This window comes from Brachionichthys hirsutus, chromosome 14, assembly GCF_040956055.1.
Source record: "Brachionichthys hirsutus isolate HB-005 chromosome 14, CSIRO-AGI_Bhir_v1, whole genome shotgun sequence".
In the NCBI taxonomy this organism is placed as follows: Eukaryota; Metazoa; Chordata; class Actinopteri; order Lophiiformes; family Brachionichthyidae; genus Brachionichthys; species Brachionichthys hirsutus.
The window spans coordinates 7,185,330-7,211,140 of NC_090910.1; the positions used below are offsets into that span (position 1 = coordinate 7,185,330).

Below are 25,811 nucleotides of genomic sequence, written 5' to 3' on the forward strand. Positions count from 1 at the left end.
TTTTGAATTCTGAGAATATTTAAAAAAAACAAATTGTAGAGAAATACTTTGTTTTCTTTTCTGTCTGCTAATCCATTACACGCGTAAACATCCGAGAAGGAAACAATCATTAAAAAAAGTAACCAATAGAATTCGCGAACGTAGGGTTGAGTGGCGAGGTCTGATTGGTGGAGAGCTGCGGATGAGGACCAATCACAACGTGGCAAGTCATGCAAGCGTCTACGAGGGGAGGCGGCCTGCTTGTTTTCAGAATTAGTTTCTATGAAACAACGAACTAAAGGCATTCACCGACAGTGTTGGTCCAGGAACGGTCGATGCAACCGATAGCGTATTGATGACATTCATCAGTGTTATAAGCTAACTTAATTAGCCAGCTATTACGCACAGGTGCGTCGTTAACGCCGGGGTGTGTGTGTTATCTGTGGACAATGAGGAGGCTTGCGCTGCTGCTGCTTGTGCTGCTCGGAGTTGCGCACTTTGCAACTCTCGGGAAATGTGAAGACGGTGAGTTTAAACTATTTTACATCCTCGTGTGTGATTTTACAGCCATTTTGTAGCTGCGTGCTCGTTTTCTGTAAGTTGCAATGCGAAAGTTGCTGGCCAAATCGCTGTTGAGGCTGCCTGCTGCTGTTAGCACGCGAGCTAACAGGAATGCCACCCGCAAACGTGCAGTTAAATGGATGGCAAAGTTTGCGTGCTCGTGATTTAACGCATTGTGCTCGTGCGCGCATTACCATTTGTTACGAGGATGACGTGTCGATATCAGTTATCGATTTGTTAACCTGCGGAGCTGCATTTTGATGGGAGGCGCACTTTCTTGTTTGTGTCAGATGAGATGAAGGAGGAGGAGACTGAAGATGACTTTGATGACGAAGACGACGATGATGAGGAGGCTGAAGAGGCTGAAGATGACGTCACGGAGGTGAAAGAAGAGAATGGAGTGGCGGTTCTCACTGATGGCAACTATGAGACTTTCGTGGAGGGCAAAGACACGGTTCTGCTCGAGTTCTACGCCCCTTGGTACGACCCGCTAGCCTCTCGTTGATCCATGCGTCCATTTGTTTTCAGGTCATTTGTTAAACAAATATTTGATCTTCGTCGTTATTTCTAGGTGTGGCCACTGCAAGACGTTTGCTCCAGAGTATGAAAAAATTGCTCAAGCGCTGAAGGAGAATGACCCTCCGGTGCCGGTAGCCAAAGTGGACGCGACGGTAGCCACCGGGTTGTCTCAAAGGTTTGAGGTGTCCGGATATCCCACCATCAAGATCCTGAAAAGGGGAGAGCCCGTGGACTATGACGGAGGCAGAACAGAGACTGGTGGGGGCTTCACTCATTCATTCACGGGTCCAGGCAGTTATTTTTATTAAAGGAATTTACGGTGATATTGTGAATGCTTTTTTTTTTTTGCAGCTATTGTAACCCGGGTGAAGGAGGTGGCTCAGCCAGATTGGAAGCCCCCTCCCGATGTGACGCTGGTGCTCACCGAGGACAACTTTGACGAGACTGTCAACAATGCGGACATCATCCTGGTGGAGTTCTACGCTCCGTGGTCCGTACGGACGGAGCCGACACACGAATGTCTGTCTGCTCGGGTGATAACTGTGATTTCCGCTGTTGAGACGGACGGATTTCTTCCGACTGACCCTCAGGTGTGGACACTGCAAGCGTTTGGCCCCGGAGTACGAGAAGGCTGCGAAGGAGCTGAACAAGCGCTCTCCTTCCATTCCTCTGGCCAAAGTGGACGCCACTGTGGAGACGGACATCGCCTCGCGTTTTGAGGTTACGGGCTATCCCGCCTTCAAGATGTTCAGGAAAGGAAAATTATTCGAGTACACCGGACCCAGAGAGCAGCACGGTAAGTCACTTCCTGTGTCGTTGTTGTTCGTACTCTGGACAGTTGATTCAAGGATGCTTGTCTTCCAGTTCATCCAGTATCGCCTCTTTTTTCGCCGACAGGTATCGTCGATTACATGATCGAGCAGTCCGGCCCCCCCTCCAAGCAGGTCCAGGCAGCAAAGCAGGTGCAGGAGCTCACGAAGGACGGGGACGATGCTGTGATAGTGGGCGTGTTCTCCAGTGAACAGGACGCGGCCTACGAGGCCTACCTCGAGGCCTGTGAGTATCATGAGCTGTTCAGAGCAACTGGCTAAAAACAAAAGGCCATCAATTAGTAGCTGCGGTATTTTATTTATTTATTTTGTGTGTGTGTGTAAAGGAAATTTGGCTTTACGGGGCTAATCAATCATCAGGTCATGGTTCAAATATCTATCTGTGGAGCTAAATGACCTCCTTGTCCTTCGGACGGACTATTGGATAAGTCTCCTCGCTGCGTTGCAGGTAACTCCTTGAGGGAAGACTTCACCTTCCGTCACACTTTCAGCTCCGAAGTGGCCAAACTTCTCAAAGCTTCACCTGGGGACATTGTCATCACCCAACCTGAGAGGTTTCACTCCAAGTATGAGCCAGCGTCGCGCACATTTGCAATGAAGGTACTTAATTTGTTTTTTTGTGATTTGAATAGTTTTTTCGGAGGCTATGAATTGCGGTCCTGCGACCTTCTTTCAGTCGTAGCATCGGCGTTAGCAATAAGAGAATTTTAAAGCAGATCAAGTCATTTGAAATGCATAATCCATCTCCAGTGTTTTCCCTCTTATTTGAATTAAGCCTCTTTTTTCTTTTCTCCACACAGGACTCCTCTTCATCGTCAGAAGTGCAGGAATTCTTTAAAAAGCATACGTTTCCTCTGGTGGGTCACAGGAAACCAAGCAATGAAGCCAAACGCTACACCAGAAGACCCCTGGTGGTTGTGTATTATGGAGTTGACTTCAGCTTTGACTACAGGACGGGTGAGTTCAGTAACGGTTCTGAACTGTGAACGCTACCTGTGGAGGCTTTTTTACGAAGCAGTCGTTTATCCCTTTTAGCTACACAGTTCTGGAGGTCCAAGGTGCTCGAGGTGGCAAAGGACTTCCCGGAGTATGTGTTCGCCATCGCCGATGAGGAAGACTTTGCGGATGAGTTGAAGAGCCTGGGTCTGAGCGAGAGCGGAGAAGAAGTGAATGTGGGAATTCTGGCTGATGGAGGGAAAAGGTTTGCCATGGAGCCCGAGGAGTTTGACTCGGAGGTGCTGAGAGACTTCGTTAAGGCCTTTAAGAAAGGTGAGCGAGGTCGTGTGTTGGCTGAATGACGTAAGTGCCAAAGGGTAGGATCCAATATAAGTATATAAAGCATGCTTTGTCTGTTTGGGAGGGGGGGGCGGGGGCAGTTTCACTTTTGATATGAATGATAATGATTTCCAGGTCTGAAGCTTTAGTGTCTCGTGATTGTTGCGGTTTCCAGCTCCTGCTTTGATTGTGTAAACTGGATTGTAAGGCTCGCTCAAAGTCCAGCAGCCCTGTTTAATCCGGCCAATCCTTATCCAAAACCACCGAGCCATTTAAATATAATTTACAGGTCAGGCTACTCCTTATGGAAGCATTTAGATCTATTGGATCTGGATTTTTATTTTGAATCCACACCGCCCATTAACTTTCATGGAGATCCACTTTGTAGGTTTTGCTTAAAGCGGCTATTCAACAAACTGACACGGGTGAAAGAATCCTCTGTAACGGACTCGTCATTTCATACAAAGTTATGGTTCAATAGACGTTAGAACTTAGATAGTAAATTAAAAGAATCTACAGGAACGTGGTGCTGAATTCCTCTCTGGTCCACAGGAAAGCTCAGTCCCATTATCAAGTCCCAGCCGGTGCCAAAGAACAACAAAGGACCGGTTAAAGTTGTGGTGGGGAAGACCTTCGACGAGATAGTCATGGATTCCAAAAAGGACGTCCTCGTCGAGTTTTACGCTCCCTGGTGCGGCCACTGTAAGAAACTGGAGCCCGATTATTTGGCTCTGGGCAAGAAGTACAAGGAGGAGAAGAACATCGTGATCGCAAAGATGGACGCCACGGCCAACGACGTGCCAAACGATCACTACAAAACCGAGGGCTTCCCCACAATCTATTTAGCCCCGAGCAACAGCAAGCAGAGCCCCATCAAGTTCGAGGGTGGAGACAGAACAGTGGAGGCGCTCAGCAAGTTCTTGGAAAAGCACGCCACGAAGTTATCACAGAAGAGAGATGAGCTTTGAAGGCGTGTCTCCGGACCGGCGGCTGAGAACTCTGACCGTGATTGGAGGATGCTGGGGAAGGTGGAGGGAATGTAGCGGAGTTTAACGGTGTTACTGTGATGATGAACTTCAATCATCGTTTTAGCTTCTGTTCATTGCAAGAGATTTTGCTTTCTTCCGTTTTGAAAAGCATGTAAAGCACTGTTGAAGTCTTTTTAAATAAAACCGAAGCTGACGGCCCCCCTTTGTTGGTCGGTCTGTACTTGAAAGTGGCTCCATTATTTTTGAAGTGGAATTTAAATTTAACGGCAGATATTTAAGAATTTTTTTGAGAAATTAAATAGTTTAATCACATTTGAAGTGGAGGCAGGAGGGAAACGCCCTTGAATGCGTCGCCTCGAAAGTTTACATAACAGTCATTGTAACGTCTTCTAGGTAATTGCAGCTCTAACTCACTGATTCTTGGAGAGAGTGCATCATTGCATCTTCACCAGCTTTGCATTACTGCGCGCCTAAAGAAATGTTTGAGTACAAAGAACGATAAAACCTGTTTAAAATTCACATTCAGGAGAAATTAGACTCGTGTTGAGGCGTCATGACGACCGTCTCCTTCACACAAAAGGCACTGGAAGCTCTGGTACTGGACGAGTAGGTTCTTCGGGTGGGGGGGGGGGGGGGGTCCTTACAAGAACTCCTCTGTGAATCGCAAGTGGAACTCTCCGATTTTCTGCAGCACAACCTTTAGCTTCTCAGTGGGAGGCAAAATGGTCATCCTGGACACAGAGACGGCAGCAAGGAGGACGTCAAAGGAGCCTATAAACCAGAAGCAACGCTAAACTTTCAAAATAGATCATTTAACCAAAGTGACCTGAAGTGGAAAGTTCCTTCTCTTTGGCCGAAGCCGCTTCCTGGCACCAGGCAGATACCCTCCTCCTCCAGCAGCCTCACACAGTAGTACATGTCTGGGGCGTGGCCTTCCTCCTGCAGGTGGACACACATTTAGAATGTCCTCACAGTGTGATCCGAGTCCGAGATAAAGACCGGTTTTGAGGCGGTGCAGACCTTTGCCTTGTCTATGGCCTTCTGAGGTAGAGCAATGCGGGGGAAGGTGTACATGGCCCCCTGCACAGGGTTACAGGTGATTCCAGGTACCGTGTTGAAGATCCGCTCCGTTAGATTGGCCTTTACTGCCAAATCTGACAACACGGCCATTCGTTCCTGAGAGGAGAGCGAAAGGCAAAGCCGTCAGGGGTCGAAGGTCACGCGATGGTGGGTCATTCAGAGCCCCCCGGGGGGTCCGGCGGTAGCTGCAGAATCAAAGTGTTCTATGTCGGCAGTTGCAGCTGTCAATGCAGGAAGGACAGGTAGCAACCAAGTCGACAACTATTGGACATAAATTGAGAAGCTTATAAGAAAACAATGCCTGATATCGCTTACAAGAAGACAGGAGGGGGGGGGGGGGTCTCCAACACAAGAGGACAACCACCATGACCTGTAAAGCAGCTGCAGGAATGATAATCACATTTTCCAGACATGTGGTTTCTCAACAGGCGCGGCCTGAGAGGATTAGATAATGCTGCCATGGCGACATATTACCATGAGAAGTGCAGGATGGATCCTCAGATCTTTGTTCTACTCTTACAAGCACGACACAAAGCATTCCTAAATCGCACGTCACGTTCCGACAGAGTCTCTGTGTTGCCCTGCGATGGACTGGCGGCTTGTCCAGGGTGTACCCCGCCTCTCGCCCATTGACTGCTGGGATTGGCTCCAGCTTGGCCCGCGACCCGATGACGGACTAAGCGGTTGGATAATGAATGAATGAATGAATGAATGAATGTTCCGACAGAAACGTGCCGTAGCATTTTTCGATCTGTGCGGACTTCGACACACAAAACTGGGTTTTGCTTTTACGGACATTGCATGGTGCATGTCAACAAAAGTGTCGCGCGTGCTTTGCACGCACCTGGAGCAATGACAGTCAACATGTTAGCGTGCCTTGTGTGTGTGTGTGTGTTTATTTTTTTCTCAGACCTTCATAAATTTAGTGTAGGAAGGTTCATCAGGCTGTGGGGGATTGACAACCAGATCCAGGAGCGCCTGCCCACAGACCGGTGAGCACAGACGCACCGATACCAGTTTGGTGAGTTGGGCCTTGACCTCAGGGTCCATATTAATCACCTCCATGTAGCCGCCACGGAATCCACATCTGCAGATTCAATTAAACAGAGTTTCAAGAAGCAACACAAACCAAAATGGAAACTCTAGGGACACCGTGTCTAGCGTCTTTTGTTTTTAGTCTGGATACTCACTCTCCCATGTAACACTTAGAGGTGGAGTGGAAAGAGGCAAGCTCCACTATATCGGAGTACTCTGGTCCCATCTCAAACAGCACCTTCTTAAAGGAGTGAAACTTGCAGCCCTTTGCGTACACATTATCCTGGTAGACCTAAAACAGGAAAAGAGCTGAAGATCTCATTTAAAGCACCTGATTATCCTTGTTTGCATTCAAATCATATATATATATATTAATGGCGGTCGTTATCTGCCTGTCTATGAAGTATCAATAGCTTTAGGACAGAATAACTGAATATTGAAAGTTCTGATTTGATGCTTTACTTCATCAGCCATGAGGAAGAGATGCTCCTCTTTCGCAAATCGTATCACATCTTCGATGCACTGTCTGCTCTGGACCTGACCTATCACACAGAACAACCAGATGAAATAAGAGTTCCAGCAGCTGTTTAATCCAACATGCAGAACGTTTCATCGCCAATGCGTACCGGTGGGGTTTCCGGGGTTGATGATGCAGAGAACGCGGGGATTGCAGTGCTGCCTGGCTTCACTGAGGGCCCTTCTGAGCTCATTCACGTCAAGACTCCAGCAGTTATCCTCATCCAGGTAGTAGTTGATCTGCACGGCAGCCAGTTCTGCCAGGGCGGCCGAGTACAGAGGGTACTGGGGGATGGAGATCATCACTCCTGTACGATTATGACCCTCACCGGACACCAGCAACTTTAGAATGGTCTGTTTTAGGGATGAGGAAAAAAAGAGGAAACCGATGAGGTGAAGCGCAAAAGAAATTGTAAAAAACTGAGCACTAAAATGCAAAAACTGGAGGAAATATTGTTGCATCTATTTTAGTTGTTCCTGTCACTGTCATAGGGGAAAGTAGAAGTTCAACCAAGTAGGTCTAGTAATTTGGCATTCAGGTTGTTCAATAATACAGGAAATTCAATCATATCTGCAGGGAGGGCCTCAAAAGTTATTCAGTAGCCCGATTAGATTGTGTAAAACATATCTGTATCGATCAAAGGTCTGCAAGTGGAGAAGTGGGACAGAATGTCTGAGGGTTTAATAACAGAAACTGAAGGGAGAAAAAAAAAAAAAGACTAAATGTATAGACCGAGGGTGCCAAAAGTCTGTCGCCTGTGCTGGATTAGAGTTACATATCAGCTACACAGGAAAGGGCGGAGCTCCTACCACAATAGCATCGCTGGCCCCGGTGGAGAGGTATATGTTGTCAGCGTTGGAGGAGATCCCGAAATCTCGCTTTTCTATGTAACTTGCCACATCCTGGCGGATGCATTCAATCCCCTGGCTCGCACTGTAGGCCCCTTGAACACATCACAGCGGACTTTGACACAAGCATGCAAGATGGATCAAAGTCTGCTTAAATAATAATAATAGTGGAAGCGAGTGACGCCGGTAAGGTGGGGTTGGACTGTGGTTGGCGGCGTGAGGGGAGTGGGCTGACCTATGCTGCGGCCTCCGCACGCATCCAGAATACGTTTTGCTCTTTTCTTGGCATCCTCTGGGAACTTGTCGTCTTCCAGGAGGTCAGGGTAAGAACACAGAGCCATGACCTGAGAGAGGAGGACAGAAATATATATGATCAGCTGAGAGACACCGTAACTGAACACAAACACACACAGTTGTGTATCCTCTCTGGGTGTATCCTCCCCTGTTTGTCAAAAGTGGCAATATGTGTCCAATACTGCAAGTTATTGTGTCTGGTCCTTTGCCATACCAAATATATTAAAAGTATTTATTTATTTTTTTAAAAAGCAAATTTTCAATTCGTTTTTTTTACTTGTTATACCAGTTTTTTCTCAAGGTTTAAAATTCTGATAGTCTTAGAACGTTCCATTTCAAACGCAAAACAGGAATCGTGACGCCACCTGTCTGAGGAATGTGATTGGCTTCTGACCCATGGCATGAGCATCACCTATGTTCGCTCTGATGACTTCTGTGAAAGGTTTCTTGATTCCCTGGAAAAGACAAAGACAAAGCTGTGAGAAAATGTTTCACTATAGGATTCATTCATGTCCTTATTTATTTCTGATCTTTATCAATTTAATCTAAATAATGTAAAAAAAATAATAACCGAGTGCTCATTTACAAATCCTTACTTTGAAAATAAAATTATTTTATCGTCTTGTCCAGACTCGTTTTTGTGATTTTCCCTGCTGGTCATATTGGGGTATTGCATGTATTAAAGGTCCCATATTACAGTATAACCTTTTTCCACAAGTTAGAGCACTGCATAACCGCATCTGAGAAAAAAGACGAGATGTTCCAATATGAGAATAGAGACGGCTTGAATGAGCTCAGTTGGGAAAGAATGAACAATAATAAAACTTTTTGTTGCAGATTTATATTTTTTACATGAAGACAGTCAAAGCAAATAATGCCTGAAAAGCATGAAAGTTAAACGGCTCCAATATATATATATATATATATTTTTTTAATCAAGATAAATTACAGAAATATCAAGGAACTTAAGAACTGTAACATCAGCCTGAGTTGAGCCTTGAGTCTGTTGTTGATCATCACATGACGTGAACAATAGATGCATCTTGTTATTCCATGCCAGTGCTCCGATTTAGATCTTAAATAAATTGTGACTATGTTAGATTAATGGTAAATGCTTTCAAAAATGACTTTCACGATACTTTGCTGCATGCCGGTAAGAAATACAACACAAAGGCATCGTTACACATCTACGTGCCTGCTGCAGGAACAATCTGCTAAAGTCTGAGTCGCTCAAACATTAACATTCGGACTGTCGTGAGTTCGTATACTCAGCTGGTTTACGAGTAATAGAGAAGGTGAAAAAAAAAATCACATACTAATTAAAGAGAGTCGTTTTTTGGCAACAGTGAAAGCATTTGGACCTTGACAAACTTGGAAAAAGCCCAACCCTTAAAAGAACACGAGTGAATGTCTTATAGATAATAAAATGCTGTTATGAAGGCTTTTGAGGGCGATTAAGCGCAGGTACAAAGTCCTTCAAGGGCACATCGAGTAGATATCACAACTTAATGTCCTTGAATGGCAGCAACAAGGACACTGAGGTTCTTTTGATTATCGTCAAGTCAGATATGAGTTCAACTGTCTATGCATGCTTTGCTCTGAGGAAACAAAGAGGGTGCTATTCTCTGGGATAAAGAGACCCCCCCCCCCCTCCCGCGGGTCGGCACTGAGCTCTAATGCTCACGCAACACCAGGCAGGACCAGCGAGCCGGGCCAAGAAACCCCTTTGGGGCCTACGAGCTTGACCTGAATTTCTCTCGTCGTCGAGATACACTCTGAAACACTTTTGTTCGTTCAGTCGCGTCAGAATAGATCCGTCATAAAACTAGCCGCAGCCTCGACATCGTCACAAACACAGCGATCCGGGCTTAACTTAGTTTACTGCAGTGCAGATTCCGTCACGTCAGATGTCTGGAAAAAGATGTGTAAAGTTCATCAGCATGCCAGTGGACGCAACTGCAGACACACACACACACACACACACACACACGTCTATAACGCCTGCTCAGCTGTCAGGAAAAGTGGAAGCTGGGTGACGTCAGAGAGGAGAACATTCAGGCCTGCTTTCACTCAGGATTGCACTGCCTTAAGCGGTGCGAAATAACAAGGTGCAGGAAGAGAACAAATGGTGTTTGCTCTTGACCACATTCTTGTCACGACAATCGCCGGTCGGCACGCTTCTGAGAGCAACTCACGCTCCTAAGAGCAACTCACGCTCATCCAACACGCTCCTAAGAGCAACTCACGCTCCTAAGAGCAACTCACGCTCATCCAACACGCTCCCAAGAGCAACTCACGCTCATCCAACACGCTCCTAAGAGCAACTCACGCTCCTAAGAGCAACTCACGCTCACCCAACACGCTCCTGAGAGCAACTCACGCTCATCCAACACGCTCCTAAGAGCAACTCACGCTCACCCAACACGCTCCTAAGAGCAACTCACGCTCACCCAACACGCTCCTAAGAGCAACTCACGCTCATCCAACACGCTCCTAAGAGCAACTCACGCTCCTAAGAGCAACTCACGCTCCTAAGAGCAACTCACGCTCCTAAGAGCAACTCACGCTCACCCAACACGCTCCTAAGAGCAACTCACGCTCATCCAACACGCTCCTAAGAGCAACTCACGCTCCTAATAGCAACTCACGCTCATCCAACACGCTCATCCAACACGCTCCTAAGAGCAACTCACGCTCATCCAACACGCTCCTAAGAGCAACTCACGCTCATCCAACATGCTCCTAAGAGCAACTCACGCTCACCCAACACGCTCCTGAGAGCAACTCACGCTCACAAACGCCGTTTGTTTGTAAAGAGTTCCAGTTCTTGCGTAATATTGAATTGATGTTGGGAACAAATGGACTGCTAAGCTGCGCTCAGGTTTCAGGACACGGGAATCTGGCAAGCAGGGCCTCACAGCTGCAGCTTTGTCCAATGAGCTGTCTCCCCTGTGGGGCGGAGGGAGTCAGGCTAAACCTAGACAGACAAAGGAGGACAGAAAGACGTAATGACGCTCCTCGCTGGATCCTGGAATCGCTCCGGGCCGGAGCAGAGCCAAATGTACTCTTTTCATCAGCGTAATGCTTTTAACGGAGGCTACAAGCCCTCATGACTTGCATTCATTGCATTCCCTAAGTGGCTTCTGCAAGATCAATACTACGACAGCAGGATGTAAGAGGAGCGGAGCGAGACCAGGCTGTCCACATCCTGCCTCAGCTCTGTCCAAGACAAACGTCTTTCATTCTGGATGTCCAAAGTCCAAAAACAATATTCTGAGGACACACAGGCGCCTCGATTGCTTCACTGTTTACAGCAGCTGTTCCGAGGAAACATCCACTGAAACTTAAAAAAAAGATTTCCTCATGATTACGTCATTATTTACATGTGACGTCACTTTTACCCGTTCTCCGTGTTTCCCACTTTACCTGTTTGAGCTCCTTCTCTAGCTGCATCGCCCGCTGGCTGATGGGCCCCCGGACCGCGTACTCGACCTGCTTCACGCGGGGGTTGATGGTCTCCAGCGTGAGCACCTTGCCCCGGCAAGAAGCCCCGTTCACCGCATGCTGAGACATCGTCCACGCCGTTGCCTTGCCGGCTGGACTTGATACTGAAGCAGATTGAGGACTGAGTAGAACTCCGTCAGAGATCGTAGAACTCCGTCGGAGATCGCTGAAGGGAGCGGCTCCGACGCCTTTACCGGTCGTTCAGCGGGGATGGGACCTTTCCAAGGCCGCTTCCCTGCAGCTCCTCAAAGCTCCGACTGTCTGCCTCGCGCGCGCGTAGCCTAAGCCTATCAAACTCCCCCCCCCCGCCCCGCCCTGCCCCGCCCCGGCCCTAACCGCCACGCCCCCCATCGCTGATTGGCTGAGTATTTCCGCTGGACCGTTCAACGTGGACTTTGCGTGTTCTCGCAATGTCTTGGAGGGTTTGCAAAGGGAACCTACTTGCCGGCCCAAAAAGCGCTCAAAGGTCATTTAGTGAATTATTAATAGTTGTGGGTTTAAGAAATCTTATATCATAACGCCTCTATAGCCAAATGTCCAGCTCCAGCACCCTGTAGTCATTCAAAGGGAAACACATTTTCAGAGTTTGAATGAAACTTTTTGTAACGTGCAATAATTTGCATATTAAATAAATTGCACAATGCATATTTCAAATGATTTGAAGAAGACTCTCTAGTGTAAGTGTTATTTTCAAACACATGAAATTTGAGCATCTTGTCCTTCTTGACTTGGAAATGTTAGGGATAAACTGTTTGGATTTTTGATAGGATTTTAACACACCAGCAAAAATACGAAATCTTATTGAATTGTGAGAATGTGGCAGTGAAATGCAAATGTGAATGTAACTTTAGCCCCCAGCCGTCACATTCAAGTCTTGTAGCAGCTTTGTTCGCCCCTTGGGGTTTGCTGTAGAACTTTATGATCAGGGCTCGGTTCAGACAGTTTCTTTCAGTTTCAGCACGAGTTAATTTCAGCAAACAGTAAGAAACAATCTAAAAACCAGTTTTGGCACAAAGGCTGTGGAGCAGGTATAGATCAGCCTGCTACACCACGACTCACAGGCCGGAAACTAACGTCACACCAGCCAGCAAGAACTTTCAAACTTTATCAGGTAGTCAGACGGCGTCAGTAAAATACATCGATTTAGGTGCTGAGGTGCAAAAGTTCCTTCCTTCTTGCTGGCTGTTGATTAATCAAATTAGTTGCGTCAGTGTGAGTGAGAGACAGGATATGAGAGCAACCAGGCGTCTCGGAAAAAGGCATTCAAAGGATTGAAATTTGATATCTCATACTAAAACAGTTTGCCTACACCCATGTGATGCCCCTGGAGACTCCTGTATATCAGGCAGTGCATATTTTGGACGCTTCACACGACACATTCTGTTCCGTTCGTCCTACACCTAATTTTAAAAGGCAAATCGTTGTGTGTGAATTAATAACATACGAGGAGTAACCTAAAAAGTCTAAGCATGCTTCTTTTCTTATGAACAGATTTTAGCAGGGGAGGGGGGGCAGACACAACATGTCAGGAACAGTGTTAAAATGTGTGCATGTTCCAGGGAAGAAGTGGAAGGAAAAATCTGCACGCTTTCAAAGGTGGCTGGTTCACGCAGTGAGTGCAGGGGCTCAAGCAGACACTGACCCCCCAGCCACACAGTTCCTACATAATAATAACAGATGTGTGTAATTAAAGTAATGCCATCACATTGCTGTAGGTCCGTACCCTTTGATCCATATAGATTTGATAATGTTTTGTAATTTGAAAGCTTTGCTTTGGATCTCCGTCTGTCTACATGGCGTACGATCAGAGCTCGAGTTCGCTGGCCTGACAGATGCATCAGAGAAGGCTGTGATGTGATAAAGACATGATGGAACAGGAAAAATAAAACATTTGTGGGTTAAACTGGAACGTGCTCAACTGAACCACAAGGAGGAGACATCCTCTATTTCACACGAAGGGTAACCGTAAAGGCTTAATCTGACCATAAACCGGCTTCTGAATGATTTAGCAATGTGACCCTCATGTTCATCTGGGGTTCCACGCAATGTTTAGAGACGGCAGCAGCCATAATGCTGAGATATGTTAAAGTAGACCATAAAAAGACAAAACCATTTGTGAAATGTTCATTTTATTTTATACTTTCTTTCTTTTTTTTTTTAAACAGGGCTCAGTAGAAATCACAAACAAAAATGAGATGCAATTCTGAAATTCAAGTGCATTAATGTCACATCAAGTTGGAGTCCATATCTAAAAGGTCTTTGGTCCCACTGGCCATCAGTTTGACATGTGGAACCTTGTGCAAGCGTTGCAATCCTATCTGAAATCTGTCACCAAGAGAAGGCACCGACCTCTGAAAAATAATCATATGACCAGCTCACTGGGTTTGACAATAAAGCCTAATGTTTCAAATATATTGCCTTCACGCAAGTCTTAAAAAAAAAGTACAAGAAATATATATGATAAACCATATTCAGTACAATAAAGTGATTTCAAATCAGAAGGTAAATAAACAGCAATACTGACAGAAAAACAAATAGCGATAAATGAAAGGCTGAATAAATTAGGCAATCATGTTCGTATTCTTTGAGAGACCATTTACAAATTTCAGTATTACAAATATTGAAATGTAGGCTTTTTGTGTACTGAAATAAATTACTGAAGAAAAATGTTGTCAATCCAAGAAAAACAAAATCAAGCAAGGAAGCTACCCTTGTTCAATCCTGAATGAAAACAGAGGAGGTATAGTTCTATCTGAAACAATCACGCATATCCGCGTATCATAATTTACATTTAGGCCCATGTTGATCTCATAGTCTTAATCACAATCGGGTAAGGAGAGAGAGAGGAGACAAAGATAATCTTGAGGCATAAATTGAATACCATTCAGCTAAAGATGGATAATTCAACCTTCACACGACTCTGGAGTGTTCCAGTCCGGTCGGAGGTCAACCGGCTGATGTTTGTAGGAGAGGAATCAAGCAATGAACAAATAACGCAAATATTTGCTTGTGATTCCAGCACTACAATCTAGAGGTGCTGTAAGTCACTAAATACAGACCTGACATCGCACAGAGGCAGCAGCAGGGCATGCTGGGACAATTCCTGTAACGTGTAGATCACACCACGGTTACGATTAAATAGAAACGTGACTTGGACCCTCATTGGCATGTGGCCTGAAAGAGTGTTGCCACTTCAGAGCGCAGCATACACAGATTCTCTACTCAGTAGTCTGTGTGTGTGTGTGTGTGTGTGTGTGTGTGTGTGTGTGCGCGCGTCTACATGAGTCCACAACACGGCTCCTTGCTGTTAGACCGATCCTCCTCAGGGGCTCGGAGTTTCAGCAGTGGAGGATCTCCGCTGGCAGGAGTGAAGAACACATGGCTGCTCGGGGAGGCTTGCGCGTTGGAGGTCACTTGTGGTTCTGGCTGGGCTTCAACGATTGCCTCAGCTGCTGCAACGGGAGACTCCTCCTCTAGTGGCGGGGGAAGAGGCGGTGGGGGTGCGGGGTATTTATTGAGCTTGGCAGCTGCCCGCTGCCGTTTGAGGTCAGCCAGTGTGTGGTGAGATTTCTCCCGAGTCATGTCGTCCTTCCCCGCCGCCTCTGCGGACGGCGAGCCGAGCTCGGGTCCGGGCGCGGGGCTGAGCTGGTAGGAGCCGCTGCGCTCCATGCGACCCCCCCCACTCCACAGCTCACCGGGCACAGAGGAGGCCAGAGAGGTCCCACCATTACCTACGCCGGACAGCATTTTACCATCCGCAGGTTCCAGTTGCTCGAAACGTGACATGCCTTCAACAGCAGCAGCAGCAGCAGCCTGAAACAAGAGCGGCGTTAAACACACGTCGCTGCAACACATTAAAAAAAAACATGTGCAAAAACAGGAAAGACTTCTCACCGGGGGGGCTCGCTGGTTTAGCTCGTTGTCTGTTTGCCGGTCTTCATCGTCGTCCTGCGGCTCAGGCTGCCGGCCGCGCTCCTGCCACACAATGGCCTCTTTGTGATGCTCCCGCCGGTACAGGCTGGAGCGCTCGTTGACACTGACGCGACGTACCACCTTCCTGCACAGACAAACGAGAGAGGGGAAACGGGAAAGCATTAAGCTGCTAAACTTTATTTGAGCTCTCTCCATCCCCAGCCCTCACCCTCTGCTGCTGGCGCTGGAGGCCCGTCTTTGCAGCGTGCCCTTCTGCCGGTCCTGGCTCTTCATGATGGCATCGTGTTTGTGCTTCAGGTCCGTCAGCTGGGCCCTGACCTCTTCATCCATACACACATCTGAAAAGACAGCAGCCAGGATTTAGATACCAGAAAAAGTAGGACCATAAAGACTTTCTGGACTTACCCAAAGGCGTCTCCTCCAGGATAGACTTGCTGTTTAAACTGGCTCCATTGGCCACCAGCAGTTCCACCATTTGAATCTGTGAATGAGAAATAGATGTTAGAACCACTAGAAAGCATAAGGGCTTTCTCATATCTGTGTTTGTATGCAGCGCCTACATGTCCCCAGCAGGAGGCGGCATGGAGCGGCACCCATCCGTCAGAGTCCTTGGTCTCCACCTGAGCCTTGTTCTCAATCAACAGTTCAGCCACAGACATGTAGCCGTTAGCAGATGCTATATGGAGCTAGGAGAAACATTCAACACTATACATTTAAGTGTTGACATAAAAGATAAATCATTTTTTTTACAATAAATATATTTTCCAAATACAGATACTTGATAATGTTTTGTTTTCGAAACTTCTTTAAATATTTTCTCCAACAATATACTCTGGTATTATAAATATACATGTAGCATACATACATGCACACACAATTAAATGCCTGGTCTGCCACATAATGATAACAATAGCTTCTTTATCTACACATATCTCACCAGTGTTGCTCCATTATTATCCTGAGCATTTAAATCTGCTCCACTCTGAATCAGAGCCCGAATCTCAGCCAGCATGGCCGTCTCTCTAGCCCCCCGGCATTCATCAATCCGGTCCTGAGTTATCCCTACACACACACAAACACACACAAACACACACGGGGGCAGCAGTCATGATACAATGTAGGTCTAAAACGCACATTAAGAATGTTTTAATACAGGACACTTCCCTGAATATTCTCTTGTTTTTACCTTTCAAAATGTGCTTTTTAGCTCCTAGACCAAATCAATTATTTAAAAGAAATGCTATGAAAGACAGTTCCTCGACTTCCGGAGATTAAATTCAGTTGGCCGACCCGGTTTACTGACCCTGTTCGGCCATAACCGTCTCAAGAAGCTCAAGAGTGGCCTCGTCCTCACAGAGGTCATAGGGCATGTTGCCATCTGCATTGACTGCCAGTAGGTCAGCCCCCCTGGAAGGACACATGTGCGTACACACACACATCATAAAGATACACACAAAGGTAAGCCACCTTGATGTACTCAGCTACTTACGAATATACATAGTTGTAAAATGTTTTGAGAGTCACGTTTAAGTCATATTTGCTGATGTTAAGTAAACGCTGTAATCCTGCATAGAATGATCTCTAGTTACGTTACTTTAGAATGTACGCACAGAGGTACATACAAGGCGTCCTAATAAAGGTAAAGAAAGCTCAAAAATATAGCAGCTTCTAAAGACATTATTATTGAGGATTGTTGTTTTTCTGATTTGACATCAAGAGAAACTTCCCTCCTTTCTTTTCCGTAGATGCGTGTCTGAAAGGGAGTAAAATGCTGAATTCGCAGGACTCACGCCTGAATCAGAAGCTGCACCAGCCCAGTGTGTCCACAGGTGGCAGCAGCGTGCAGCGGCGTCCACAGCTCGCTGTCACTGGCGTTGACACACGCACCGGCATCCAGCAGGCACTGCACCATCGCTACAAAGTCGTCAATGCAGCACTGAGAAGTAAGTGAAAGGGATTCAAGGGCATTTAGAAACGCAGAAAACACATCGTGGTTCATGTAGGACCGTCAGCACGCCGAGCCTGGTGGATTAGACCACATTTGCATACCCGGCCAAGCCCTCTGTAAAGTAAACAAGGCTTTCCCCAGGTAAGAACAGCCGGCCTCTTTCACGAGCAGCACTCCCAGAACAGGAAAAGCCCCTTTCTTCGTTATAGAGCAGCGTAGTTATGTTTTAACGGGGAAATAAAAGGCACAGAAATCAAAATAAGGGGGCTTCAGTGCCAGTGTGAACGGGAAAGATGTGTATGCACCGTGTTGAAACCTGGATTCTTGAAAACATAAGGATTGCAACTGTTCAGGAAAGGAATGTCGGCCAGACTCGCGAGCTGACCGGTGATAAGTTAGGCTTGAGACTAAATAAAGGCAAACAGCTAAGAGCTGTGATCGCACGACGTAAAACAAACGCTGAAGATGACCCTCCTCCTCCTCCCATCTATCCCGCTGACTCAACGGGAGTTCAGGGCTGGGTGCTACAACGTCATTAGCTAATGAAGAGTGTTTATTTTATACTCTGGAATGTCATGCAACACGAACTAAACCGTCCTTATCTGAAGTCAGCACCGCGTTATCTGCTGCTGAGTTCCTACCTGATGGAGGGCCGTTAGTCCGTCCTCATTAACCAGATCTGGGCTCACGCCACCGTTCAGCAGGCCCCGCACTGCAAGACACACAAAACCCAAAACACGACAATGAAGACTGACCACGTTAACGCGGAGCTGATCCCAACAGAGGGATCGGGGCGGCTTCCATTTTAATGCCACAGACTAATAATCCAGCATGGCTGACAGAGTGACTCAGGGCGCCCCAGCAGGACTTTCCTCTGGCGGCGTGACTCTCTACTCACCCTCCTCCAGGTCGTTTCGTGCCGCTGCGTCCAGCAGAGTGATGGCGTCGGGGAACGTAATCTTCTTGGTGCGCGCTCTCTTCTTGTCCGCTTTTGCCCTCGACCCCCGCGCCGCGTCCTTCTCCATCTGCGCCCAGGATTTCAGCTGTTGAGCGCGACGCTTCTGGGCGTGCTTCAGCCGTTCGGTGGCGCTCAGGCGTCCGACCGTGGTCATCTCGGCCAGCAGTTCGCCGTGATCGGCTGCCATGTCGGCGCAACGCTACGAACGGTCCGAGCAGTTTCCCCTTACGCTATGGAGGCCATAAATATGCACATTTCAGATATCCAAATGTCTAACACGCCTCCCTTGACGGGCTCCTCTGTTAGGCCACCCGGGCCTGTGGGTCGGCCTGAAGAAAAATAAAAAAAAGTTAAGCACAAATTAGTTTTCATGAAAAGCAATTCCCCAAATCAAGCATGAAACGGCTCCAGCGCATGTTGTACGATCAGGTGGAGGGGCGTCTCCACGACTTCTGGAAGATGGAGCAAGAGGAATAGTCGCGATGTCTTTTCGCCATTGTTCAGATTATCACTCCGAGCGTGTGCGAAAAGAAGGTGTGCAAAAAGCACAATCATCCAAACTGCAATCGTTCTCCTCGCCCATATCAACTGTGAGTAGCTTAGCCAATCGTCAAACAGCTCCCCAAATGAACTGCTCCGGCCAAGCTTGTGATCCGGAGTGGTGGGCGAGCTACCGAGAGTCCATAGCGAGATTGAGGCGGCAGAAACCGGAACGTTTGGAGTCAGAGATCCGTCCCCGGCGAGCTGAGATTATTCCAAAGTTAGCTCGTTGCTGCGTCTGGACTTCCATCAGTAGAAAACAAAAAGCTGGACGTGAAGCTTCCAATCATTCGTTCCTCGTTCTCCGTTTGGAACTGTGGGCAGGGAGAGAGAAGAAGAGAGGAAGGGAGAGAGCGCTGCGTTACAGGATAATGCCCAAACACTGCTTTCCTAATCCCGTTATCTTTAACCCCTGAGCTCCTTCTCCTTACTCCCTCCTCTCCCAGAGGAAATGTGAGATGGTGGGACACTTTTTCTCATGAATGATTGACGATTCACCTTGCAGCCCAAACACGCTGCGTCGCCACCGGGCTTTACGCAGAGGCAGAGCGGGGTAACACGAAGCGGGTACCCCGAGGTCGGTCGGCAGGATGGCCGTGGTGAAGCCGCGCTGCTCGCAGACACGCTCGGCTCTTTCCAGGCTACTCATGTATTATTTAGGCTCGGGCCTGCGAGAGCTGAGAGGACAGGTCAACTGGAGGCACTCTGTGAAATGGCCGACAACGCGGTCGTCCTGGGACACGGAGCCACGGCAGAACCGCCACGGCAGAACCGCCACGGCAGAACCGCACCAGGCGGGTCGACGACAGCTCCACCAATCAGCCGAGCAGAAAAGACACTTCGTACGACTCCTTAAGCAACGTGCCTAATTTCACGCTTAAGATTTGTGTGAATAAAATCGTAATAATTTACAATGCTATATATATATTAACGAGAGTTATGACATATCTAGATCAACCACCACGTTTATTGAACTTGAGTCAATACCTCATTTATTGATGATTTAAAGAGGAGTTATAAACATTGATACAGGTGAAAAAATTGAGATAAGAGATTCCCTCTGGCCGGAGTTTAATCTTTCTGTTGCAATAAATCTATTAATATGCGTTAATAAAGTGTTTGTTTCATACTTTGGTAATAAATGTACAGTTAATTTTTCCCTGAGGCGAGTTGGTAGAACGTTAAACGAATGAACTAAATGTCAAAAGAGGGCGAAAGGAGGTCAAAGGTCAGCAAGATAGAGCACCATCCAACAGTAAAACATATACTGCACGTCAAAGCTGGTAATTCATAAGGGGGGGGGGGCAGTCATTCTTTCTTTCCTTCTATTTTAAGGGTATAATCTCTCACCCTTTGTGACAAGCAACAATGTGAGGATTTCCTTAGACTGAAGTAATAACTCAACCCCCCCCCCCCCTTATTTGGAATGTTGCTGATCCAGAGTACAGCAGCTCATGAATACTGGCTCCATTTATGATGCCAACGATCCCCAAAGACAACGTTCTGGAAGGAGCCTTTCTTCAACAGGAAAGAAAAATAAAGTTACATTCTACAAAGGAGGTTTACAGAAAGGCAACGCGTTACAACGTCGTGCAGGTAGCAGCTCAGCGCGCCTCGTCAGAGTTCTGAACCAGCTGAGCACGCAGCGTGCTTTGTGCTATTTTAAGGGGATTGAACGGGAAGAATTCCTGTAGGAGTATAGCGGCTGCATTAGCTGGATAATACTGGACAGAATCCAGCGGATCAGCGGAGAAAAATTCCCACTCTTACTGTAAATGTGATTTTATTTTTTTTTGGGGGGGGGGGGGGGGGGGGTCATAAATGAAACTGCCTTTATGTTTACTTTGTGCTCCTGTCAGACCTCATTAGTAAATGCTGGTGGAATGGCTGGAAATTCCAAACAGGCCAAGACAACAACATGTTTCTGTTATCCATTCCCATAAAGCAGCTCGACGCATCCACCCCGTACTCATTATCAAAATCACAGGTTAAAAACAACATTTGGATTTTCATAAACAAGATGTGTTCTGGTTCAGTGTTCATTAGACTGTTGCAATGGACAGTGTTAAATATCCTTTGATTACAACTAAAATAAAAATACCCTCGACGATGTTTTAATAGGCCACAGTACACCCCCCCCCCCCAGAGACTTCCGTCATGCCAGTACACAAGAGGAGTACTTCTTTTACACAGAACACGCACGTTGTACTTCCAAAGTAGTATGAAACGCTTCATAAAACTGTGTACGGATATGATGCATCTCCATCCCATGGAAAACAGTGGATTTGTAAGTTGAAAGGTTTTAAATGATGGGGGGGGGGGGGGGGGGGGGGGGCTATATTACATACTATTTACAACACGAGAGCACATCACAGGAATTCACAACATCCCACTAGATCAAACAAGTGCGACATCATCCTTGTCCTAGAAGACAGATCATCGGCAGTAAGGATGTTAAACTGCTCGAGCGCTCCGGTTTCATTCATCGTCTCAGCGGCCGCGTTAACTCAATGTTTCAGTACTGAATCGTTCAGAGGATCGCCGTGATGCAGAGTTCAGCTGTTAACTAAGGTGATGGATGTTGTTACAGTCGGCTACAGCCGTAGGAGGCTTGTACAAGCGCACACCAGTCACCACTCCTCCTCCTCCTCCTCCTCCTCCTCGACTCTGGGTTCTGTCTGGTTGAACCCCCCATTAAGTCAGTTTGTTTTTGTTCAATTCCACTTTTCTTGTAGCTTTTCCAATCACACGTCTTGCTTTAGAGACGAATCAGAGAGGTGCCTTCGACAAAGAGTCTATCATTTGGACGCGACCAAAAGTACGAGCTGGGTTGCGGTGACCTGAAAAAAAAAAAAAAGAAAGAAAGAAGAAAATCTCCTAACTTTTTCCACTAAATGTCCCGACAGGAAGGGCCGAGTCCGGCTACGGAGGAACATGAACTTTCATTTAACCGTTGCGACGAATAGGCCACTGTGAACACACACAAACCGGAGCTCATGCACGCATCAAGCGGGTGCTAAACTCAGCGTGCAAGAGTGTGACCGGATCCATAAGAACACAACGGCCTTCAGTCTGGCCACGCTGGAAGCCATCTTGGTGCTTCCCGTGTAGTTTGCCCGCAACAAAATGGCATCACCCAAAAAGCATCATCCCAGCAAGATATCTGTCGGGTCTGACGGGACATTCCTGCCCATTAAAACTACCGATGCGAGTCATTTCAGCTTGATGATGGTAGAATGAGCACGGCTGTTATCTGAACCGATGTCGAATAACCCCCCCCCCCCGACCTCTGCCAAAACATTCAGATTGTTTTCTGTGTTTAGGAATGTAATGGAATCACAGTTTAGACAGCAAGTGGAGCTGATCCGGTGTGTTGATCCATTTTATTAGATGCAGAAAAGAGCATTCAAGTCAACACTTTTGAGCTTCGAGGAAAACGTGTGGGTTTCCCCAATCTATGAATCAGCCGATTGAGAGAATGATCAGTGTTTGCAACCCGACGATAAAAAGGACAGACAGAATCAGAATGAAGGCAAAGAGAGAGCAGGGGAGGGGGGTCTGGTCACCTGTAAGGGTTTGAGCTGCACCTTTGAATCGCATAGCAACCCTCAGGAAAGCTGCAGCGTAGCCAGAGCGGCGAAAGAAACCAACAGAACAGAAAGTGCGTGCGCGTAAGACGCACACGTGATTGTAGAGCGTCAACGATCGGGCGACGCCTCGGCGTGGAGCCAGAGAAAACGGAGGGGACCGTTTTAGTGCAGGAGCAGGAATGTAACAGACACAGGCTGAATAAACACAGCCTGGTGGCCTTTGAAGAGCTGCTAAAGTCACTTTGTGGAATTACCTTATCGATCACAAAAACAAATATTAGAGGGGTAAATATCTTTATCATGATTGCCTCAAGAATACGCTGGTCTTTGTCCTCCTACATTATCGGAGCAGTTCGGAGAGACAGCCACTCGTTCGCACAGAGTTTACAGCCCGTCTGCGCACGAGTCATGCGAGGAAATGCAGTAGAACCTTTTTACGATTTTCTCTTTGACGCGAGACTTTCTATAAGTGCACCGAGGAGCCTACAACTAGTATTGAACCGCAGTGTGCAGATTATTTTATTCCAAATCAGTGAATTTAAAGAGGTCGAGTCAAGTCAAAGAATGACTGTGTATCTTCCAGTCGGTGATTTTGGAACAGAAAAATCAGAAATATTGATTTCCTTCCAACTGCAAACATAATTAAAGTAGAAGCTAACTCCAATTTTCATGACAAGTTAATTATCTTGGATTATCTCCATCATCTGAATCATTGATCGATATTTCTGTGGAACACAAACAGAATATGGTGCAATTAAATCTCTTGTTATTATTATTATAATTATTATAATTATTTAGCGTCTCTAATGCGTTGATTAAACGCTGTTGGGAGACACAGTGCTCCCTCCCGTTTATCCAAATTACCAATAACATTATCGTGATTTCCGTAAAGGACGCGTGACGACACTGAACTTTGACGTACACCATGTGACGTCATGCGATGAAGAGGAAAGTCATGCAAATCATGTTACGTAAATAAGACGTAATTTAAAAAAGGTCACCTTCAGCTCGAAGCGCCATTTAACGCATTTACGCCCGTAACCATCACCGTAAATGGCTTTCAGCGCTTCAACAATAACACCATTTTGTTTGCCCCGGGGCAGCGTTAATCCTGAGCTAACAGGTTAGCTCACCTGCGTAGCTCAACAGGTGGCTCGTCTGACAGGTAGCACGCGCAGCTAAACGCGAGATGCCTCGTCTCTGTTCCCGAGTGCACCCCAGCGTGGGTCAAAGGTAACGGCAGCTGGTGCCTCTTATTGTAAAACTACCGTAAATGCTGGGGCCGCTGCGTAACGCTAAACATTACCTTAGCCTCAGGTTAGCCTACGTCACGCAGTCACGTGGAGGTGGTCATTATTAAAGTGCGCTAAGATTTAACGCCGACACTGTTTGAAGCTACGCGAGCACGTCTTACCTGTGGAGCGACCTGCGGCCGGTCCAGCTCAGGTCCGGGGGCTGTGAAACTGAAACAGCGGCTTCCTTCTCTCCCCCCTCCTCCTCCTCAGGGTAAAAGCTTCACCATAACAACCGGAGCTGCGCGCTCTCCTCCCGCGGGGCTCCTCCACTAGAGGGCGCCAAAGCCCGCAGGTTGGCCTACATGCCTGCAGGCTGTGTTTCTGTTGGCCAGTTGACTTTACTTGTACAACACCTTTCATGTGCGGTAGCTATCCAGAATTACAATGGAATGTAAAGTGTGTACATAGAAGCGTGACGTCATAACGTAACATGAAGGTTACAACAATGCCTTTATTTGAAGATGGGTGCACACGAGGAGACAGAGAGCAAACAGATTGGGGAAACAAGTCGGTGTGACACCCTTTCATGCGAGATGCGCCCTCGCCTTGTTATTTAAAGTTGGACATAAAGGGTGTGCCTGTTACATAAATAGTAAGAGTTAGCCTTTGTGCATCGATGTGACTCAGAGTTAATGTTGGCTTTTGAACTGCATATCTGGTTTGACAAATGCAAATGTTGCACTGTCTTTCCATCATAAAATGACGGGGTGTGTGTCTGTCCTCTTCATATGCACTTGTCAGTGTACAACAGCAGTCCCAGTGTAGGATCTTTCAACATTCTAGTATATAGTTATCAATTTTAAATCAACCGACCGGACAGTTTTGAGCGGCTTTCTTAATCCAAATGAAGCTTCCAGCAACATTGGAATCGACTGCGGATACAGAGAAACTCACACTGATGATGAGATGACCCTGTGATCTGCCGACTCCAGTGAACCGACTGACCAACGTGGAGGCCGGATGTGATGAGGGAAGAGCTCGGGAGCATGAGCTATTGTTACATCTCCGGTCTTGAGGGTAAGGCACAAAACAGCACCTTTTGTAGTGTTTAAATATCTGAATATTTGCACCATTGGAAGTATGAAATATCAAAGAGCCAAGAATACATACATTTTTTTTTATTGTTGTTCAGTTGGACAAAATTCCTCTTCTTGTGTATCTTTTTCTGATCATTTAATAAACGTCTCTGTTTAAAGGTCGACCCATACATTTGAACAAAATAATAATAATTTCCTCTCGTCTAGTGGTATCAAATGGGGTTCACACTCCAACTTCGTTTCACAATGTTTCTTAATTTCACAAAGACCACAAAGTACAGGCTTTTATTACCCCAAGAGAGTCTTTTGGGGTGGATAATAATAATGCACATAATGGTCGACAGATTCAACTTGGCCGTTTATTGGCCGTGAGGAAGCAAATACTTGGTATTAAAAGACTCTTTCAATTGATCTGTGTCTATCACAGAAAAAAAAACACTTCATCTCGGTTTCAGGGTGCAACTCAGAGGAGCTTGGAAGGGCTTTGTCCAGATACAATCAGCCTTGTCCTGGATACTATCCCATTCAAATGGGTTCCTATTCTTCTCATGCATTGCTCACTAATCCAAGCAAAACCTATTAACTGGTATTCCACTAGACAAGAAGGGACAGTTGGGCAGATTGCATTTAAAAGCAACATGTGAAGTGAGGGGTTGCCTACACTTGTTTTTACTTTGGAATAAAAAATTCTTTTGAAAATGGGATATGATTTCCTGAAATTTGCTGTTCCTTTATTAAGAAGTAGAATTTAAAACTGAAATCTGGGTGAAACCGCTAGAGGGAGACAAACTTTCTGGTCTACTGCCGACACCAGAGAAGAAAACGATGCCGTTTGCAGCAGGTGAAAGGGGCCGTCGTGATGGGGCAAACCACGTGACAATTAGCAAAGCTTCTCACTGGTGAGTTTCTGAAGGGCTTCTCTTCAACACCATAGAATAAATAAATAAAATTAAACTTAAAAAACAAACAAACAGCTGATTTTTGTCAGGTTGATTAAACATGAAACAGCTGAACTATTTGATGCTATATCAAAGAAAGAAAGGCGCTCAGGAACACTGAAGTTGTAGACGCATTTTTAT

At 46.5% G+C, this 25,811-nt stretch overlaps 3 protein-coding genes across 3 annotated transcripts; 1 reads left to right on the forward strand and 2 right to left on the reverse strand.

Annotated features, from left to right (window-relative positions):
- The first annotated feature begins 148 nt into the window (after window positions 1-148).
- On the forward strand, window positions 149-4,141 carry pdia4 (protein disulfide isomerase family A, member 4). The gene is made up of 10 exons (XM_068747740.1): window positions 149-504; window positions 831-1,020; window positions 1,112-1,317; window positions 1,411-1,549; window positions 1,650-1,855; window positions 1,957-2,115; window positions 2,338-2,489; window positions 2,690-2,846; window positions 2,925-3,158; window positions 3,717-4,141. Exons 1-10 carry the CDS (start codon window positions 429-431, stop codon window positions 4,130-4,132), a joined length of 1,935 nt encoding a protein of 644 aa, XP_068603841.1. The 5' UTR covers window positions 149-428; the 3' UTR covers window positions 4,133-4,141.
- Window positions 4,142-4,742: 601 nt separating this feature from the next.
- LOC137903613 (alanine aminotransferase 2-like) lies at window positions 4,743-11,643 on the reverse strand. The gene is made up of 11 exons (XM_068747741.1): window positions 11,354-11,643; window positions 8,293-8,382; window positions 7,869-7,977; window positions 7,595-7,728; window positions 6,895-7,138; window positions 6,731-6,810; window positions 6,424-6,560; window positions 6,146-6,320; window positions 5,174-5,329; window positions 4,980-5,092; window positions 4,743-4,884 (listed from the first exon to the last, which is right to left on the reverse strand). The coding sequence occupies exons 1-11, from the start codon at window positions 11,498-11,500 to the stop codon at window positions 4,794-4,796; spliced, it is 1,476 nt and encodes a 491-aa protein (XP_068603842.1). The 5' UTR covers window positions 11,501-11,643; the 3' UTR covers window positions 4,743-4,793.
- A 3,064-nt stretch (window positions 11,644-14,707) lies between these two features.
- On the reverse strand, window positions 14,708-18,457 carry ppp1r16a (protein phosphatase 1, regulatory subunit 16A). The gene is made up of 10 exons (XM_068748074.1): window positions 18,211-18,457; window positions 17,954-18,024; window positions 17,155-17,300; window positions 16,668-16,771; window positions 16,302-16,426; window positions 15,925-16,050; window positions 15,770-15,845; window positions 15,573-15,702; window positions 15,310-15,488; window positions 14,708-15,219 (listed from the first exon to the last, which is right to left on the reverse strand). The coding sequence occupies exons 1-10, from the start codon at window positions 18,455-18,457 to the stop codon at window positions 14,708-14,710; spliced, it is 1,716 nt and encodes a 571-aa protein (XP_068604175.1).
- Window positions 18,458-25,811: the final 7,354 nt, after the last annotated feature.